The sequence below is a fragment of the Cheilinus undulatus genome, linkage group 14 (genome assembly GCF_018320785.1).
Source record: "Cheilinus undulatus linkage group 14, ASM1832078v1, whole genome shotgun sequence".
Lineage (NCBI taxonomy): Eukaryota > Metazoa > Chordata > Actinopteri > Labriformes > Labridae > Cheilinus > Cheilinus undulatus.
Window position 1 is genome coordinate 20412952 of NC_054878.1, and position 20125 is coordinate 20433076.

At 38.8% G+C, this 20125-nt stretch overlaps 2 protein-coding genes across 2 annotated transcripts; both read left to right on the forward strand.

The window, feature by feature from the left end:
- The first annotated feature begins 1620 nt into the window (after positions 1–1620).
- LOC121521652 lies at positions 1621–6909 on the forward strand. The gene is made up of 7 exons (XM_041805776.1): positions 1621–1696; positions 1784–2053; positions 2473–2769; positions 2853–2912; positions 4781–4879; positions 5245–5291; positions 5377–6909. The coding sequence occupies exons 1-7, from the start codon at positions 1639–1641 to the stop codon at positions 5488–5490; spliced, it is 945 nt and encodes a 314-aa protein (XP_041661710.1). The 5' UTR covers positions 1621–1638; the 3' UTR covers positions 5491–6909.
- A 3332-nt stretch (positions 6910–10241) lies between these two features.
- Positions 10242–15921, forward strand: vrtn (vertebrae development associated). Its single transcript, XM_041804469.1, has 3 exons — positions 10242–10418; positions 12738–13069; positions 13221–15921. The coding sequence occupies exons 2-3, from the start codon at positions 12758–12760 to the stop codon at positions 14985–14987; spliced, it is 2079 nt and encodes a 692-aa protein (XP_041660403.1). The 5' UTR covers positions 10242–10418; positions 12738–12757; the 3' UTR covers positions 14988–15921.
- The last annotated feature ends 4204 nt before the right edge of the window (positions 15922–20125 follow it).

The window sequence follows — 20125 nt, forward strand, 5'->3', positions numbered from 1 at the left end:
TGTTGTGCTGTCAACCATTTGAACGATTATCCATTCACTGTACCTTTATCAGTGTCCTATGTGCTGCTCTGAGAAGTCATACATAGCAACACTGTGAGCTAAATTGTCAGATAAATCTGCGAAGTTCTGCAATTATTCTAATAAGATTGTCACTAGCAAGTTGACAAAAGCATCAAACAAGGAATGTATGTATCGATGTCTGTCACACCCTTTCTTACAACATTTCACATATACATTTTCATATGTCCGTAGTTGTAAATGCTGACATTCATAGTCCCCCAGTGAAAAGATCATGAAACCTCCATGTGGCCAGAGCAATCAGATCTCAATCAGATAAGCCTTTAGGACTTAATTCTGCCATCCAGCTGTGGTCTGATGCCGGAAGACAGACATTGATGTGGGTATACAGCCTGCTGAAAACCCTAGAATATCTCAAAGCAGCTTTCCTAAAGATTTAAAAACAACTGTTGGTGTAGCAGCATTTATCTGAATTCAAAAAGACGGTGAGTAGTCCACTGAAGGTGTACTGGAATGAGTTGAAACATATTGAGTGGTTGCCTGAGTTTGGCTGCCATCTGTTGATGAGCAGTAGTTACTGCAGCAATATAGTAAAGGATCAGTGCACACAAAATTTTAAAGAGACAATCTTTCTGTATGCATTTTAGATATTACCATGTTCTTACACAATTATTCTTAAAATTATTTTTCTTTAATTGAAATTACATGTATTTCAAAGGAAATATTATCTTAAACATTAATTAGTCTTGTTGAATCTACTTGAAAATTTAAGTAACTTTGATTGTTTTGTTCTTGAACCAAAACAGAGTAATAGTTTTTACAAATATTAATTTGGCTAATCTACAAAAAAAAAAAAAAAAAAAAAAAAAAATATCAGTGCAGTATCTCTTGTTGATGTATATATGTAATAATATAATATGGTTGTACAAATTCCCATGGCATGCCCAGACTTGCCTCAAGGCACACCAGTTTTGGGAGCAACTGGTCTACCTCCTATTTACCTCTATGGTTTTGTTGTCTCTCCCCACAGGACTCACAGTCTGTCCTCATCAATAGACCTCATTACAAATACTGGAAATCAACCAGTGGTCAATCTGAAACTAAAGAAAAAGTACAAATCAGTATTGCTGAAAGTCATAAAAGCTTAAAGCTCCTGTGATGAGTTTTAGCTGGGTTTGAATAAAATAAAATAAATGCTGATTTCTCTATTAGATCTAAAGCAGGATGGCTGTTTTTTCTAATGTCAGAAACCAGAGGTTGGTACCAGACAAACTGATAAAATGCATGCTGCAGAAACACCTTTGTTTCTTTACATTCTCTACTGTTAAAAATTCTCAAAAAGCATTTTACTGTTAAAAGTAAGCAGGGAGAGATTATTTAACAAAGCTTAAACTGAAACTTTACACAACAAACAGCAATATGTGAATGAATATATAAACTGAATATGAAAGACTTGTCACTACTGAAGGTGTTCAGATGGTTTATCTTTATATTACATTCTGTACTCAGAGCCACAGACTGTTTTTTCACTTTGACAGGTTGAGGGTGTTGATGAAAAAAGGAAGTAACATTTCTGTTAACTAAGGGAACCACAGAGTGCCTCACAGATTAGCACACAGGATGGCTGACATCGTCCACGCTGTGATTAGACTCCTGCTGTTAAGTTTAGTCAGAACAGGTGAGTGAAATCTCAGCCCAGTCCTACCACTAAAACTTTAATCTCAACATCTAACAGTAAGGTTTTTTCTTCATCTTCTTTCTGCAGGTGTAGGTGAAGAGGATGGCCAAACCGTTGCCCTACCCAGGTACAAGATTAAACATCCATGTGGACAAGTCGTGGTCTGCTTTCATGTTTGGCAGTTAAGCACAGAGGCAACACATGATTACATCGCCATAGTCAGGGACGGAGAGATCCAGGCAGCTTCAGTGTTGGAAAACAAGGACTCACAATGCATGCTGAAAATCAACAATCCCACAGAAAAGGATGTTGGACGCCATTACTGCAAACGAAGGTTGAACTTCTTGTCTTACAATAGTGAGTACCACTAAAATTATCAATCAAACAACTGCAAGAAGAGTCCCTTTGACAATCTCTATGCCTAAGATTCAATTTGAGACATCTAAAATTAAAAAATGTCAGAAATCTGCTTAACTGTGCACAGGACAAGATCAGTAAGAAGATAAATGTTCCCAATTTGTCCACACAAACAGACAAAATTAAAACAATAAATTATCAGTGTCATAAAGGATTAAAGGTTCAGTCTTGTAAGTGATAAACCAAGAAGAAAAGAACAATCTGATTGCTAAGGGAATAGATGAATAAGGTGTCATTGCTTTGTTGGTTGGTGCAGAAATTTTTTACCTGATCACAAGAAGACTAACAGATAAAGAGGTAAATGTGTGCTATTAGAACTATAATTTTATCCCTCTTTCTTTCTTCTCTCTCTTTCTCAGCCAGCCCACAATTAAACCTCACACCAGGAAAAACAGTGTCCCTGCAGTGTGTCCTCCTCACCTACATACAGCAGGGACTCTGCTACACACAGCAACAACGACATATCAAACTGATGTGGGTGGATGAAGATGGTAAAGAGATACAAGAAGACGCACAACATCACATAAAACAGGAGTCTACTTGCGACACCACTCTGACGGTCACCTGTCTAAGTCCCATAAACACGAAGTTCAGGTGCCAGGCGACTGTGGATGATCAAGTCCTGACTTCACAGGAGTTTCATGTACAAGTCCTCGGTCAGTATAAGCGATCCTTAGCAGCAGCAACATGTTTGTCTGATGTAAGCACTCATCGGTGACAAATATTCTTTTCTTTGTAGCTCCTAGAGGGAGAGGAAGAGGATACATTAAGGAACAAGGATCAGAACTGGAAAATCCAGGTATACAGTATTATTCTTACAGACCAGCTAGCTGCCAATTGTCCCTCAAGATTGCCTATGTACAGAGAAAATTGTTGTTTTAATGGTATTTATTAGCCTTGTGGTTATAAAAATGAAGCTGGAGTAGAATGAGCAACAGGGGCGACCTCTGCTGGCCATTCTGATTGTGTAAAACCAGAGCTTTGCCCAAAGATGCACGCACTGCCTTTTTCAGGACGAAAACCTTTTACCATATGTAAATGTTTGACAGTAGATGAGGGACAGTGTACTTGAAGGTTTAAAAGCATCCACTACAAAAAATGTTCAGCTCAACGGTCATCAGGAGCCCAAATCCCATGGCCAGTGAAGTAAATGATTTTTAAGATTGGCTTGATACAACTGTAGAATAAACAAAGTTTTAGATACACAGTATATGAGTCTCCAACAACCCCATTTGTAACCAGAGATGTCATCAACTGACATCACATACCTTATGTCTGTACTTAATCATGTTAAGTGAGTTTGATCTTAACTTTTAAAATGTTACTGTGTAAGCCAGTTTAAAGAATCTGTTATGGACAGACACATACCACTGTGGGAATGGGATTATGGTCACTCTGGAGAGTTGAAACCGACCTTTGACAGCTCATCTACATTAATGCAGATGGAAAGACCGTTGCCTAGGAATGAAGCTAAATAAAATTGGAACTCCATCCAACCGACTGGCTGCAGTATAGACCATAAACCTCGCCTTACTTTTCAAGAGCGTTATTATCATCAAAGATCTATTATCCGCAGAAGTGGAGGAAGTATAAGACTATCATACTCAAGTAAAAGTGGTGTTACTTTACTTCAATTTTACTTGAGTAAAAGTTTATAAATCTACTTAAGAGAAAGTAAAAGAAAGTAAAAAAGACCATCCAATTTTAACTCAAGGAACTAAGTTGCTATTGTACAGCTTGCACAAAACAATATGATCTTTCCTTAATGTGCAACAGAAGAATCTTTATCTCCAACCAGGTTGTTTATTACAAGGTGTGCCTTAACCTGAAGTAAAATGAAAGAGCTATTTTGGAATGAAATCTGGAATAATTCCTTTCACCATCATGTGTTCTCAAAGCTGAACTACTGGCCAGTTTCACATTATTGGCAGAGAGCTTGAGCCCCCTTGTTTTCGCTTTTAGAGCTTAATTTATTTACTCAGCACTTGTTGCTTTTTGAAATGTAGTAAAGCACAATACATAGCCCAGATTAAGTTCAGTAAAAGTCAAATTACTGATTTTAAAAACTACTTAAAAGTACAGGCACAAAAAAGCTACACAGTTACAGTAACTGAGTTGAATGTAACTTGTTACTTTTCCCCCCTCCACTCGCATGGAATTTGTATTATCGGTGCACCTACGTATGTGCTGAAATATGGTAGGTAATTTGCCCTGGAATTTTTACCCTGCAAATTACAGATATGGACGATTTGCATGGGATTAAAAATACAGACATCCTGCACGATTATCACAAATGATCCCTATCCCTAAGTAATCCTGGTCCTGTGTGAATAGGGCTTTAGTCTAGTCCTCTTCAATTCTATACAATCAGTTAGGGAAAACTCCCCTCTCAGTTGATTTATAGACTTAAAAGCTCAGACTCTAATATTTTCAGTCTTCTCTAATACAGCATGATTTAGAAATGGTGGCATTTTTGCTACTTAAGACAGAATCCCCTTTGACTGCTTTATACAAGCTGAGCTAACTGACTGTTAGCTGTTGTAGCTATTTACGTAAGCGATTACTAAACTTCTTTAAAAAGTTAACAGGTTAAGTATAGATTTAAGGAGGCTGGAGCCTAACAAAACATGATTTTATACACTAAATAGTTTCTTTTTTTAATTTCAGGTGACAGCCAGGACACAGTAGGCCTCTCTGTGGGGTTGGTTGGATGTGCAGTTTTGTCAGTGTTGGTAGCAGCGTTTGCTGTGAACAAAAGAAGAAAAAGTAAGTTACTAAACTTTCTGAACTCAAGAAAGTCTCTGTGGAAACCACAACAATGGAAAATTTTTACATGTACAATCACTTCCAGACATACGTCCACATGTTTACAACACCTTACACAACTGTTCTTCCTGGTCTCTGAAGCAAACGCTTTATTGGCAAATAAGATGTGCCAATATCTTCAAGTTCTGTTTTCACTGTTCTACACATGACGGAAATGTTGAGTCACACCTACCTTATGTCGTCACCATTTATGTAATAATCAGTCGCTTTGATACACAGATTAATGTGTTATTTTAGTCGCAGCATTTGAGAAATCCTAAAGAGTATATCTGACAAGACTTTATACACTTTGGTATCTTTTCTAGGTCAGCAGCTTCTGAAGGAGTCTTCTCACACAGTCAGTGGCAACAATGTAAGTAAACTGCTCTGAAAAGATCACATATTTGAGTGTTTATGCTTTCAACCAGTCAACAAGCCTTTGTATGTTTTCTTGTTAGGTTGTAAATGCAGACGATGTGATCTACGCTGAAATTATGCTCCCTGCTGGTTCTGAAAGAGTTCTGGTCCATGAGTGTGAATCCACTGAGTATGCCTGTGTGCGGTATAACTAGTCTCGCGAATGAAATATAACCTGCGTTGTTTCCTTTATTTCTCTGTTATGCTTTATGATGCTGTGATTTTCTCCACTCAAAACCCCTTTATTGTGTTGTAGCTGTAGTTAAAACCACATGTCCCTACAGCTCTTTGACTCTGTTGTTTTGCATTACAACCAAAAAATGTTCTTGTACAGTCTACCTCAGTATTTTAACTCACATTTGACTTGATCCCTGTCCGATGAAGAATCAAACACAGAATGTATTTGCAGTTCAAGTCTATAAAAAATCAAGAAATATGAAAAGAAACCTCCACTATCTCCTTCTATGAAACAAAATCTTTTGGATGTTGTAGACAAACTATTTTACAATGAACTTTACTTTAAACTTGGGTTCGATTTTCAGATATTCACCTTGTTGCGTTATTTCTGTTATATAATATGATTTTATTCACCTGTACCATGTTTTTGTGTGATCTGAAGGTAAAAGACAAAATAAAATTACATTTGAGCATGTCTTTTTCAGTAAATTTTGGACAGGAGTAACCATGAGCAAAATTAGATTTCAGGTTTATTTAGAAAGTTGGAAAGACTGAAACTTAGTACAGTTTTGCAAACCAATTGTAGTAAATTGACTGCAAATAGATGACTTAATATTGTGTGTCAGGCTGGGAAAATTGCATCATACCTTGCAAAGTGAATTGAGTAAAAATCACAGCCAGCCACAGCTCTGTGTAGTGGTACTGTTAGGGAACATTTCTCTGAAATGTCTACATCACTGGTGTTCAAAGTGTGGGAAAGAGAGCCTCCCCTAGGAGAAAATTATTTATGTCATAGACCCCCACCCCCATAAAAAAAGATTTTAAAAATACTTCAATTTCAAACATGTATGTCTCATCTTTTAATACTTTTATTCTAACATTTTTGATGTTTTATTTCTTTAAACATCCCTCTTACCCAGGCAAACAATTATTTAGTTTCAGTATTGAACTTATTGCCAATAATACCTGATTATTATGCTCTACGCTCTAATGTAGTGTTTGCGTCTGTGCTATCATTGAGATCCACGTTCAGTCATTTTTACAGTTTCACCCCTCAAACAGAAACACAAAATGTTTCCTCACTGTATGCACACAAACAGTTTTGAAGTTATATGGATCCCTTAAGTTGCAGTTATATTCTCTTTCAGAGAACATATTTTGTAATTTTGCAGGAAGTTGCTTATTTTTTTTAGCTTTAAGCATGATTTGAAATTCAACCAGATCTGAAAGTTTTAATACTTTTAACTGAGGGAATAATGGGTTAGTATGATCGTGATAACAAACATTGTGAATAATCTATATTGCTCTTTTTTATGGATATTTAGTAAATTTATTGCCATTTTAAATGTATTATTATTATTATTATTATTATTATTAACACAGTAGTTAATATTGGGTGAAACCAGTGAACAGTAAATAATGTGTTGTGATTTTTTATCTAGCACCTGTTTTACTGCGTTTAAAACTGCACTGCTTCTTTACACTCTTTGTAAATGTTTAATGTGAGATTTCCAGCTGTTTTTTATCTATTGTAACCCCAAGGATTTCTGATTTCAAAACACTTAGTGGCTAGTTTGCACTATGCACAAAAAGGCAACTTTTAACACCTTTTCTCCCTCACTGTATGAAATTCATCCATGAAACCAAAGTGGTGACTAACTGGTTAGTTGTGAAAAGTTCTTAAGTCTCAACAAGCCATAAACAGAGGTGGGTGAAGCTGAGCAGTGTGTCTGCATCTTTTATTTTTTGAATTGGAGTGTCTTGGTGGTGGAATTTACATACAAAGTCTATGGTGTATAAACTGTTATTCAGGGTTCCTACATGCTTTTAAAAATCTAACTGAATTTTTTAAGACCTTTTTAAGGCCTGAACTGAGAAAAATTTATACTACTTTTTGTGGACAAGAACAGTTAAACATAAAAGGGGTGTGTGATGTGTTGGTACTCTGGACCAGGGCTAAATTTATATAGTTTATGGAATGGTTTATGAAATATCAAATGGTGAAGGGCAAAGGAATTTTCTGGGAACTATATGACCAAATATTATGATTTCTGGCACATGTAATGCCTCTATTCTATCAACATGTCGTGTGGTTATATTTCTCATAATGCATTTTTGCAGGTGTGCTGAGTTGATTCTACACAGTTATTAAATAGCCAAATAATGTTTTTTTTCAGGTAAGACCTGTTAAATAAGGGTGGGCTGCAAGGACGTTTAAGTGGGCAACCTAAGAGGTTTGAGAACTGGACTGGAATTTCACAACAGTACAGAGTTTATTAAATCACAGTGAGTCAGACAAAATCAGCAAGGGGTCTGGGGAAATTTAAGGCATTCAAAACTGAATTCCCTAAATTATGTATAAAATTTTTGCAACTATTTGTGGAAAAAGATGGCCTTATATTTCAAATGTGCAATTTTAGACTTTTTAAGACTTTTCAAGTATCTGCAGGAACCCTGGTTATTGCACTGATTACAATGTTACAACAACCAATCATTATCTTAAGCCCTCATATTATTGCCATCGGCTGAATTGTCTTCACCAACAAATAAGTAGACAAATAGAAGTAAAGCAGGACAGTGCGAGCCAACTGCAGCTGGGAGACTCATTCTACAACTGGGGACAACAGCGGGGAGAAGTCTAGCTGAGTGCAAAGGTTTCTATAAAGAGCTGGGTTTTTAGCTTTCTCTTGAAAGTATAGGGACTCTGTAGATCAAATGGAGTTGCGTTACTTATTCCACCATTGAGGGACAACAGAAGAGAGGAGTCGAGCGAGTGACTTAAGGCCCTGTTGTGATGGAAGTACTAGGCACCTTTCACTGAGGTACTGAGTGTAGTGGGCAAGAAAGAGGGTAGACCTGGACTAGGGATTCCAGTTAAACAGGAGCTGTTTTAGTTACTGCCAAGTGGCAAAGCCAAATCTAACGCTTTGTTTTAATACAAACCTTGTATTTACTCCAATGCAATCATGTGTAATTAGATTTAGTTTGGATTGATTTTAGTTTGCTCTGTCCACTTTCTCTCTGCCAGTACACACAGTCTTCCATGCACATAGTCAGCCACAGCAGGTGACAGACTGCCGGAGCCGGCCCCGGTGTTGCCCTATTTGCATTTTAAATACTCACAGCCAGCCCACTACTGTGTTCACAGTGCAGTGCAGCACAGCTAATCTACACACCTAAGGTGTGTGATTGGCTACAGCCCGGCATCTGAGGGGGTGGAAGAGATGATGAAGACAATCATTGACAAGAACGGGGGAGTTAAATAATGTAAAGAGACTCAAACAGGATAGGTTATGTATCACATAAGAAGGAAGTGGGTTTAAGTATATCTCCATTCTCTTGATTTTATAGTGTAGAAACCAAATAAAGAGTATTTACACAGACTGAATTTGGATTCTCTTACACTCACTACTTAAGATGAGATTTTTGACAAATTGGTCTTTCCATCTATAAAAAGATCACATCACTCATTAAAAAAACAGTCCAAGATATTGGGAATAAGTATTGTATAACAGTTATTTTTCCAGCCTGCAACTTTTCAAGATTTTATATCAAAGGAAGCTCCTGAACAAGACTGCCTCGTTTTTGTTCAGACACATTACCATACCTTTTGATAATTGGGTGTCTAGATGCTCTATCTCAGCTTGCAGTATCAGGAATACAAACCAAAGTGGTGAATCTGTACCTTTTCTTTTGTTAACTCACACTCACACATTGTCCAGATAAGCTCCAGGTCAAAGCCTTGAACCCTGGTGAACTCAGGCACCAGCTTGTCTGCCAAGTGCTTGGAGTGGACACATCAGCGGGGGCCAAATGCCGCTGTCCCCTGGAGTGTGTGTGTTTGTGTGGGTCTACAGTAGGAACGGCTGGGGGCTGGGGGACAGTCACCAGGATTGTTGTGTGTGTGTGTGGAACAAAAGGCCTTGATCACTGAAATCCTGCAAAAGGCAGCAAGAGGAGGTGTTAAAAGTGATACAGTGGAGAAAACAAGCAGAGCTGGAGGCCTCTTTTCTACTCATACAGCTTCTGTCCACACCCTGTCTGCACATTTCTGCTCTAATCCACAAAAACTAAACTTTATTTACAATGTCTGTTGGATACGTAATGATTAAAATATAAACAATCAATAATTTGCTATGCTGCTAGAAAGAGTGAGACAGTTTTTGCATATGTTCTGTTTAGGCAACTACGGTTAACAGCAAAACTTTACACTGTGTAAGTGTTAAAGTTACTCCTGCAAGAAATAGCTGAAACCAATGGCTTAAATAGAAATCTAAGACATAAACAAACACCAGGGTTAAAACTTTTAAACAGGAAGATAGAACATTAGGATTCAGGCTTCAGCACTGAAAATAAACATGAAGCATACCGTATGCAGTGAAAATATGAACAAATTATCGTGCATCTGTATAAAAATCAGAATAATTCATATTTATAGCCTATATTAACTGACTTATGGTGATGCTGGTAGAACTTGATGTATAACCTTGAAAGTGACCTGTTGACACCTGGTGATGTCTTTTTATGAAGAAAAAGACTCCACTCTCATCTCTACTCTTAAAACTACAATACGTCTGTTTGTACCCTGTGACACATTAACTTTTGTTAACACTTCACATTGAAATTGACCCTGGCTAGTCTGCCTAGAGAAGAGGGGGAGGAGGAGAGGGGGAGGAAAGGAGGTGTTCCTCCTCGCACAGACAAAAAAAGGGCGAATGGACGATTAACAATTTCCTGCAGGGAGGTGCTGTTATCACTCTCCAAATCTCCAGCGCCGAGGACACAGGAGTTGCAGGCGCACAATGGACTGAAACTCTCAGGGAGATAAACGGAATCAGCTGTGAAACCTCCGCCGCAAACTAGAGACTTTCCTTTGGGTCACATCGCTCAGTCTCTGGACGTCCAGGTGAGAAATTTATAGTTTAAAAAGTCAGGTTAAAAGCTGTGGTGAAATACTGGTACGTTTGAGTGTGTGTATTTTAAGTGGTTTGGTACCTCTTTGAAACAGGGGCGCATTAATCTGCACACGCTGTTGAATCGCGGTGGTTATCTGGTCCAAACATTGATACTAAGTTTATAATTCAACACGAAATAAAAAGAGCTTCTAAAAATCACGACTAACTAACTTAGGCAAAAATGTTTCTGGCTGTGGCTTTGAGTGCGACCTGAATGTGATTGTTTGATCTGAAATATAATAATTTCTTGCATGATAAAAGATAAAAACATGAAACGCTTTAGCTTCATTATTCACTGCATTGTAAAACAAACATGGCGTAGTGTAACCGTTATGTTTATGTAGTGGCAGTATTTAAGCTGTGGATTTTTCTTTTTCATTGACAAAACCTGTGTTCTGATAAAATAAGACACACAACCATTATTTAACTTACCAGCCTGCTCAAGCTCATTCGTGCATAGATTAAATAGCACAAGTTGTCACATAAGTTAGCTAAACTTGCCTCGAACTTTTAGCTAGTTTCCCTGGCGATTAAAGTAAGTATTATGTGGTGTATCATAATCAGAAATAAAATACAGATAGGTAACTTACCAAGACACGATTTTAACCAAAGACATACAGAAGAAGTACACCCAAACAGAGTGAAAGTGGAATTAAATGAAACGTCTCACACAGGATTGTCTAAAAAGGGAGAAATAAAAAAATAACTAAAAGAAGAAAGCATGGGATGGATGAGCAGCCAACAATAACAAATACTAACATGTGGAGCCTCCCCCTCTGACAGACACCCTAGACAACTGCATGTATTTAAAATATGGCTATTTACAAAAAGATAAACCCTTTAATTTCCTATTACATTAGAATATACACGGAATCACAAATATTCTGCAAACTCAGTCAAATAAGCAGTGAGTGAGTTAATTTTTGTTTCAAAAACATCTGTTTTAGAGAAAGACCTTAATCTCCAAAAGGGTGTGTCTTTGTGCCATACTGGGAAGTCACCATCCCCAGTCACTCGAACCAGTGCATCAAATTTAAGACTATACATGAATTGCATACCCATACCTATAACCAAGGCTGTCCATAAGGGAACATAAAGGGGCAGGCTTTCAGGGGCCAAGCCAGGCCTGTCCACAGAATTTGCTGGGCCCCTGAAAAGACACTTTTAAACTGCTTTTCACTATCGTTTACATTTTTTTGCCACTCTAAAGTAAAAACTTTTAGCCCATTTTTTCCATGTTTAATTAATGTTTGCCACTTTTTTTTTTTTTAACCCTTTCTTACTACCTTGTCTGGCCATTTTTAATCTTTTTTTGCCCATGTTTACTGCCAGTGAACAACTTCCTACATCAATTTTAACCACTTCTCACCAGTGTCCACACATTTTACTACCTACATACTACCACTACCCACTTTATCTGGCCTTTTTTTTAAATGGTTTTGCTACTTACTAGGCTTTTGCTTGTGTAACCCAGTTTGGTCATGTTTAATCATTTTCCCCCACTTCTTAACCACTTTTCACCATTTCCAACCATTTTTGAATTTTGTAACACATTTTTTGCTGTGTTTTCTGCCAACTTTAAACCATTACTGTCAGTTTTTTGCTGTTAATTCATTAGTTTTCCAATTTAATTTTCCTAATGTCTTCTTTATTTTCTGGCACCCCAACTTTTAGCTACTAAGTTTGACATAACTATCCTAATAGTTTACTTGAGTGTGCCCATCCACATCGGTAATATTACCTATAAAAGTTACCTCTGTTTAAGGAAAAAGGGTTCACAGTTTGAAAAAATGCTATAGTTAATTATACCACAACATAAATAAATTAATCGTATCTTTGATAAGAGTCGTTTCAATTCAGGTTGAAATATAATTTATGCCTATCACAGCTTAACCTTACAAGGACCATGATTTTGCTGACCTCCATGGGCTCCACAGTTTTGCTGGGTCCTCAAAAGCTCTCCCCTTTATCCCCCCTTATAGACAGCCTTGGGCCCAGCCAGTTCTGTGGGCAGGCCTGGCTATAACACAGGTATCCTAAAAATCATTCTTAACATCATCTTACAATGCACACCAAAATGCTTCAGCAATATTAAACACCTTTATATTTTTTACATGAATAAGTTTATCAAGTTAGGGCTTTAAACCCTTTTCTGTTGTATTAAATGCATATTGTAACTTTCTAGTATCATTTGCTTTGTCACTGACAACTGCCCCACTCCCCCCTGCTTTACCTTTAATTTTTGCTTACTATTCCCCCCTTCTCTGCAGCTCTCATCAGATCCCCAGGTATGATTCAGAGGAAGGAGGTTGTGCTATCCGTTCTCAGGGAGCTCCAGGAGGCTACGGAGAGCTCCGGCCTGGATGCTCTGACCACAGTGGCTCTTGAGGTGGACCAGGTCCTCACTCCCTTCCAGCTACCCATGACCCCTTGTCATGACTTCCCTGACTGGGCTGGTGTAGATGACATAGCTCATGGCCTGTACCCAGCTGATGCACCCAAGGGTCTCCTGCCTCTGAAATGCAAGGGAGAAGGCAACCTGCTGTTCGATGCTGTTAGCATGCTGCTAGTAGGCAACACTGGACTTAGCTTGGAGCTACAGGTGAAGAGACATGTTTCATTACCTTTACTGTCTTAAAGCATGTGATTGTAAAAAAACAAAAACAAAAACAAAAAAAAACACACAGACAGTCTTCTTAACATGCATTTGCACACTCTAATGATAATAACTACATGTTTTGTTGTATCCAAAGGTCCGGACAGTGGTGGAAATGGTGCTTTGGAAGAGGTACTACCTGTCAGGGATGATTGATTCAAAAATGATGCTTCAGGCAGTTCGCTTCAGCCTCTGTGCTGATGAGTCTGAGGACATGCTAAACCTTCCTGCTTCAGTCCTGGAGGCCATCTTTGATGCCGACGTCAAAGCATCCTGCTTCCCCGGGTCCTATGCCAACATGTGGCATGTGTATGCCCTGTCATCAGTCCTACAGTTGAACATCTACTCCATTTACCCCATGTTCAACCCCAAGATTCGACCCTACTTTAACCGCGTCATACGTCCAAGGACCTGGCCCAAAGATTTTGATCCATTTACCCTCCATGTGATGTGGTCTGGCGACCTGCAGTCTGAGTCCTTGTTCAGGCCAAATCACTTTGTTGCCCTGGTTCAAACAAGTGACCATGCATTAGGAAGCCCTGAAAGTGAAGAGAGAGAGTCACCAATGAAGAGCAAAGAGATGTTAAATCAGGACTCGCATCTTTCCTACCCAAGTCTGAAAGACAAGTACAACATCACCAAGAGGACCTTTTACCGCTGGAAGAGGCAGACACAGGAGCACTGCAAGAAGTCAGCAGCCAGATATGAGGCAAAGTACTTCCTTCAAGCATGCTACATGGAGGGCAAGCTCATCCCTCTGCACCAGTTCAAAGAGTTTTTTCCTGAGATTTCACGGTCGTCTTACTACAACTGGAAGCATGAGCTCATGAAGTCTGGAGGGAGTTTCTCCGCTTCATCATCCACTGGAGAGATCAGCCCCGGAGAGAGCACAGAACAAGAGGCTTGGTCTTCCCCTGAAGCAAAGCAGGATGAGCCAGACCACCATGACAGTGTGGCCAGTATGTTTGGCCTTAGCATGGACAAGCTGGATGTGGATCGAGCCCAGAATTTGGCCCATATGCAGGATGCCAAGCGTTGTCTGCAGAACTGTATTGCCATGAATGGCTCCCTCCCTTTCAGGGTTTTCAAAAGAAATTTCCCAGGCATCTCCAGATCTACCTACTACAACTGGAGGCGGGAAGCTTTGCTCTTCAACAGAGGGTACAAAGGGAGTGCAAGCAGCAGCGAAGACAGCTCAGATGCTGACAAGAGCCAGAGTCCAAAAAGTCTTGTTCCAGTCCTACCTAGCTTAAACCAGCAAGTCGTACCAAGACCAAGAATCTGCAGGCGCCGACACAAAAGCTTCCGCAGAGCATATTTAAGCAAAAAACAGCTTCGGGATGCTGCCAAGCTACACGTCCAGAAGTCAAAATGGTCTCTGACAAAGTTTAAGCTGAAGTTTCCATCCTTGTCCCCATGTTTCTACTGGCTGTGGCGTAACGGCCAGAACCACAAGAAGAAGATGGTTACACCAAGTCCAGAGATCCAACTTTCAGAAGGTCTGCAGAACTCAGTAGTTGCTGCGAACAACATCATGGAGAGCAGGATGGATTATCCTCCAGGGCTCCCAATTGTTGAGAGTCCAAAATTTCTAGAAAGTCCTTCGATGCCTTCCTTTGAGGCTCTGCACTCAAAGCACAGCCTTCATGGCAAAGGGATCATAGATGAGCAGATGTTCACGATGGATGTCGTCGCTCTGGCCAACTTCAAGGCCAAAGCCAAGCTGTTCCTGCAGCAGCGCTTCGAGGAGAAATCTTTCCCAACGTTCAAGGAATTCAGGTCTTACTTCCCCTTCACTCCACGTTCAACATACTACATGTGGAAGCGAGCTTTGTACCATGGTGTGTCCCTGGTTCATGGCTAAATGTGATCCCTTGTGAATGGGCTTTGTAAAACCCTTGAACAGAACTTTTCACTTAGCCAAAACTCTCATTGATCTGCCTAAACTTCTTTTTTAACACACTACCTACACTTGTTGACCACATGTTTTCATGTTTCAAAGGCAGTTGAAAACACTCGCTTAGCATCTAAATGCATTGAGCCCTTCCTCTACCCCTCCACCATAGCTCATTCCTCCCTCCTGGACATTTGCACATGTGTGAAAAGAAACTGAGTCCTGGGTCTGTTAAACCCTGCATGCTGCCCTCCAGGCAACAGGCAGTTCAAAGCTAGTTTCTCTTCTGATTTCTTTAATCCCAGCTAAGCATTGTACATAGGATCCTTCAGTTTTTCTTACAAACATTTTTGAAACGGCTTAATTGTTGATGCATGATCTTTGCGATTTCTGGTTGATTGTTTTTTTTTTTTTTTATTCTTTGAATGTAAAAAGCTGCCAAAATTTTATTTTTCTTTATATTGTTTACATCTTATTTCTCTACAGGGTTGTATGCAATGTTTTATTGATTTCCTTGTGATTTATGAATGTGTACACCTCAGGGATTCACTTTGTGCACAGAGGTTCATGGTGGCTGTCTCAAGGTTTTTCTAACCATCTTTAAAAATGCTTTTCCCTACTGGCAGTGAACAGTGTACGCTGTAATATTTGTCTTATTTAAGTCACACTAAAACCATTCCAATCACACTGATAAATGTATTTACTTAACCATCATGCACCCTGTTTTGTTAAGTTTGCAGATTCATTGCCAGACGTGTACAAGGTATCTTTACTTGAAGAACAAGAAATATATTTTATTTTTCTAAGACTTTTTCAAAAAACTACCTATTTACTTGTAGTAAGGAGGACTAAACACCTTTTATAAGCTATTTTCTCTGCAATTGTTGTCAGTAAACAAACCTCTTTCTGCACAAAAATTCAAGTCTTGATGTATTTTCTATACAAGTAATGATTACTTCTTCAGCAGTGCATGCCAGGAACTGTTACTGTGGGTATCAATAGCTGTACAACAGGCAAGGAAACCTAAATTATCAAATCAACTGACCAGCATCATCCACAGCCTTCATTATGGCTTAAAATGCCTTAATTTCATGGTATTTTAAGGCTGCATCCTAAATGAAGTTCACCATAAGCATTGGCATTTAAGAGATCTAATCTTCAGCTTGTTCAGTTATGCAGCACATTATCACAAAAGCATAACAATAAGTCAGACGGCAGTAAAAGCTCTGAGTAATTTTCTGAGTTAATCAGTCTTCTAGCCTTTGTCTGGCTGAAGCGATACCAATAAACCTTTTCTAAGCACTTCTAATCTTCTGCCCCACCAGATGCATGTTGATGTGATTCTCCTCTGGGATAAATTAGACAGTTTACACACTTTAACAACAGCAGAGGTCTGCAGTATGCCAGGACCCTAAAGACAAGGCAGGCGTTGCTATCTGAGTTGGTGGGACAGCTAGTTTGCTGTTCAAAATTTGAAACAAAATAATGAACCAATATACTCAGTACAAAGGCATCCAAATGAGCAAACAAGCAGGTTAAACTGAGCCTTTGGCAAGAGAATAGAAATGAGCTGTGGGTCTGTTTTTGTGGTTTTTGCTCACAGCCTTTTCTTTATTTAGCAATTGTGTCAATGCTAATGAAGGTAATGGTCAAGGGTGGGTGGAATGGAACCTGGAGAGACAGGGGGGGAAGGGGTTAATTGTATTCATGGCCATGGAGGTGTTGGAGATAAGGCCAAGAACATCCAAGGGTCTGGGGGGAGGGCAAGAAGTGTAATGAGGAGGAAGGGGGAGCTGATGTAGACTTTACAGTGTTAAAAATCTGTTGTGAATGGTTTGTCTTGACCAGCTACAAGAGTGAATGTACTCTGCTTCACTGAAGGCAGAATTTATTGAGAAGGCCTGCCTGCTCTCAACTGTTTGGATTGTATGTCAGTTGTTTCTATTTAGATTAAAAAAATCTACTATGATCAAGAATAGGTGAGATTTCATACACTTAGTCCTGATGTGGTTCCACCTCTGCATGGATTAACCAAGGCAGTTTATTTCCATAGGTCCAGTTTTAAGAGCTGCAAGCCTGATTAGAAACAGTAATAAGGATATTTTTATATAAAGTAGAAAAGTTAACTCTGGATATCTTGAAACCATAAAAAATGAGGGAAAGAAAGACCATACTCTTTTGTAAAAGGCATGAACAAGTCCAGAAAAACATCAAAGAAAGTTGTCTTTACGAAACGTTCTAAAAACTCTTTATTGTACTGGCATGTTCTTTAAATAGTGCATGATTAAAAACATAGACATCCACATGTTAAAATGTCCAGCCTTCATCAGGAAATTTCAGAAGGCATATGTAGGGAAAATAACGTCCACGCTGTGGAGAGATTCATATATTCAAATAATAAACTGTCAGACTTCATTCATCTGAGTCAGATTTCAACAGTCCCATCACTTTTCACACACAAAAAAAAAACACAAGGTCAGCAGGGGGCAGTCTCCCTAGAGGTAAAGCAATGGCACAGTCAATGGCCACTCTTTCAAGACAAAGGATATCCATCATGACAGCAGAAATGACCAGGGCCATGGTAATGGGTTTCTCTCACTTCTCTTACACTTACTTAGTTTAGCTGTTAAAATCTATCATCTCTGTGGACTGATTCTGGAATATAATCTCTGCCTTTATCTTTCAGGATAGATGCCTCACTGGTGTGTGTTTCTTTGTAATGTCCAGCTGAGGACAGTCACCATTTTGTCTCTATGGCATATATATGCTCTAATAGTCTATCTTGTAGTCTGCGTTTAGTTCTTCTGATATAAAAACAAATAGCACTGAGGACATTCCAGTTCCTAAATTATGTCTCACATCAGTTAAGTGTCAGCCCATGACTTTTAGTCCAGTCGTTTGGCTAAAACAGCTACATATGTACAGGTTTTGTTTTGACAGACACTGTACAGGATAGACTATTAAATGAACTACATTAAATCAATATTTAGCTCTAATTAATATATTTTATTATTATTTGCTTTCCTTTCAGTTTTTAAGCATTAACAATGAGATCAGCTCCTGTCATCTATACTGCAGCCAGTCACAAGGAAGTGATTTAGATGTTTTTGCTCCATATTTCTGGGGTTTCTATGTTGTCATTGGGTTTGGCACTACAGTGCTGTGTCCTGATTGGTGAGAAACAAGTGGAAAGTTGACACAAAAACTGCACATCTAATCTGGACTTGAATGATAAGTATGTGTTCATCATGCATCATATATACTAATTATGGCTGACAGAAGCATTTATGTAAAAATGGGTCAAACATGAGTCTAAAACTGTCAGAATATTGATTGTTTTCAAGTTGATTAAATAGCTGTAGGGATATAAAGGGAAAAGATTATTATTATTATTTTCATGACAGTGGTTTGTGGTGCAAGAAAAGGTTGGGGACTGCTGGTGTTATTTCCGGTGTGAGTGACAATAAAGACAAAAAGAAAACGTGGCTTGTTTACATATCCCTTGGATTTTAAGAGAGTAATGTTGAATTCTTGTGAGTTATGTCGGGGTAGCATTGCCTCATGGAGGACCTCGTGTTCTCCTTCATTGAATTTCTTGGCAGGCTACAGTGTGCCATACCTCCATGAAGTCATGCAATGATATACTTAAGCTTACACGGCTATCACCATTAACCTGTTCCTTTGCTTAACAAGTGAATGCATGATTGGCTATGGAAACACAAGCAAGATCAGGGTTTAACATCCCAAATTACTCTGAACCAAACTGAAAAAGTCGAGCCATACTTTAATGAGCGAGCAAGACTTGTTTCTATATTCAGGCTGCTGGTAACCTTTGAAAAGTGCATGCTTTAAGACAGTCTTGAAAAAATGTGAACCTTTAATATCTTTAAACAACAAAAGGACTAAAATTTAAGATTTAGCATGTGGATATTTGTCAAAAGAGAACCTTTTCTTTTTTCACATTCAACTATAAAGTACTTTTTGCCCAGATTCATGTAATAGTTGTTTAGGAATCTAGCAGAAAAGTGACCTTGGCATAAGCAAACATTTGATGGAGTGATTTTCTTTACCTGTGGGTCTGTTTGCCATCTCCGTCTTCATTACCGTATGATAGGAGGAACCCTCACTGGCACAGAGCTACTCTACATTGTTTATCTCAAAAATAGCATGAAAATAATGAGGGTTGGCAGGTGGGAGCTGCAGTCTTGGAGGATTAGCATACTGCAGCTTCAGAAAGAGAGAGAGAAAGCAGAGGGGCGTCTCAAGGATGCCAGATTTTCTCAGTAAACAAAACAGACCTGTGGGACTCTTTAGACTTCAGGTCTGCTGCCAGTTATCCTCTGTAAGGGCCCGAGACGTGAACCCAGAAGAACTCTGAAACTCAGCCTCAAGTAAGGAGAAAGAGAGCAAAACAAAGGATAAATATCTGACTAAAATAACTGAAATAAAACTTAGACCCTACATGGATAATGATTTCATGCTCTTACCTAAAATGTAGCATCTCCTTATTGACACATGATCAACAAGACATTGGCTCTGATAAAGTTTTCAGCACTCACTGTATGCATATCTTTGTCCACTAGGTGGCATTGCTGCGCCTCGTAAGACAGTGTCCATGTTTTCCTCTGTAAAACGCTCCCCTCAGGCACTCACTCTCAGATTTGAACACAAAATCAATGTTTTACTGCTGGACTCAGGACATTTAGTGCAGATTTCTGAGATCATAACCTGTTAATGAATTTATTTAAACTTTGCAGGCTAAATCCAATAAACCAGATGTCAGGGAAAAACCATTAAATCTTAAAAAAGAAAAAAAAAAAAAAAAAAAAAAAAAATGGAAAAAGATGATAAAGATACTTCTAACTGCTTTATGCCAGAATACTTCTAGCTGTTTCCTTGCATTTGTTTTATTTATGGTGGGTAAATGCAGATTATGCAAACCTAAAATCCACCTGAATATTTTATGCAGATCAGATGGATTTCTTTGAGAGCTAGTGATGATATGTTAGGTCAGTGCTTTGTACAAACCAAGCCAGCCCCTCCACATTAAAGAAAATCTGAGCCCTCCTCCAGGATCCACATGAAAAAGTGCTGGATTACTGTAAAGA

Bases quoted from the DNA above. Each gene is read 5' to 3' on its own strand.
- LOC121521652 (XM_041805776.1), top strand. From the start codon at position 1,639: ATGGCTGACATCGTCCACGCTGTGATTAGACTCCTGCTGTTAAGTTTA. The intron at 1,697-1,783 runs GTGAGTGAAATC...TTCTTTCTGCAG, and splicing joins GTTAAGTTTAGTCAGAACAG to GTGTAGGTGAAGAGGATGGC. The intron at 2,054-2,472 runs GTGAGTACCACT...TCTCTTTCTCAG, and splicing joins GAACTTCTTGTCTTACAATA to CCAGCCCACAATTAAACCTC.
- vrtn (XM_041804469.1), top strand. From the start codon at position 12,758: ATGATTCAGAGGAAGGAGGTTGTGCTATCCGTTCTCAGGGAGCTCCAG. The intron at 13,070-13,220 runs GTGAAGAGACAT...TTGTATCCAAAG, and splicing joins GACTTAGCTTGGAGCTACAG to GTCCGGACAGTGGTGGAAAT.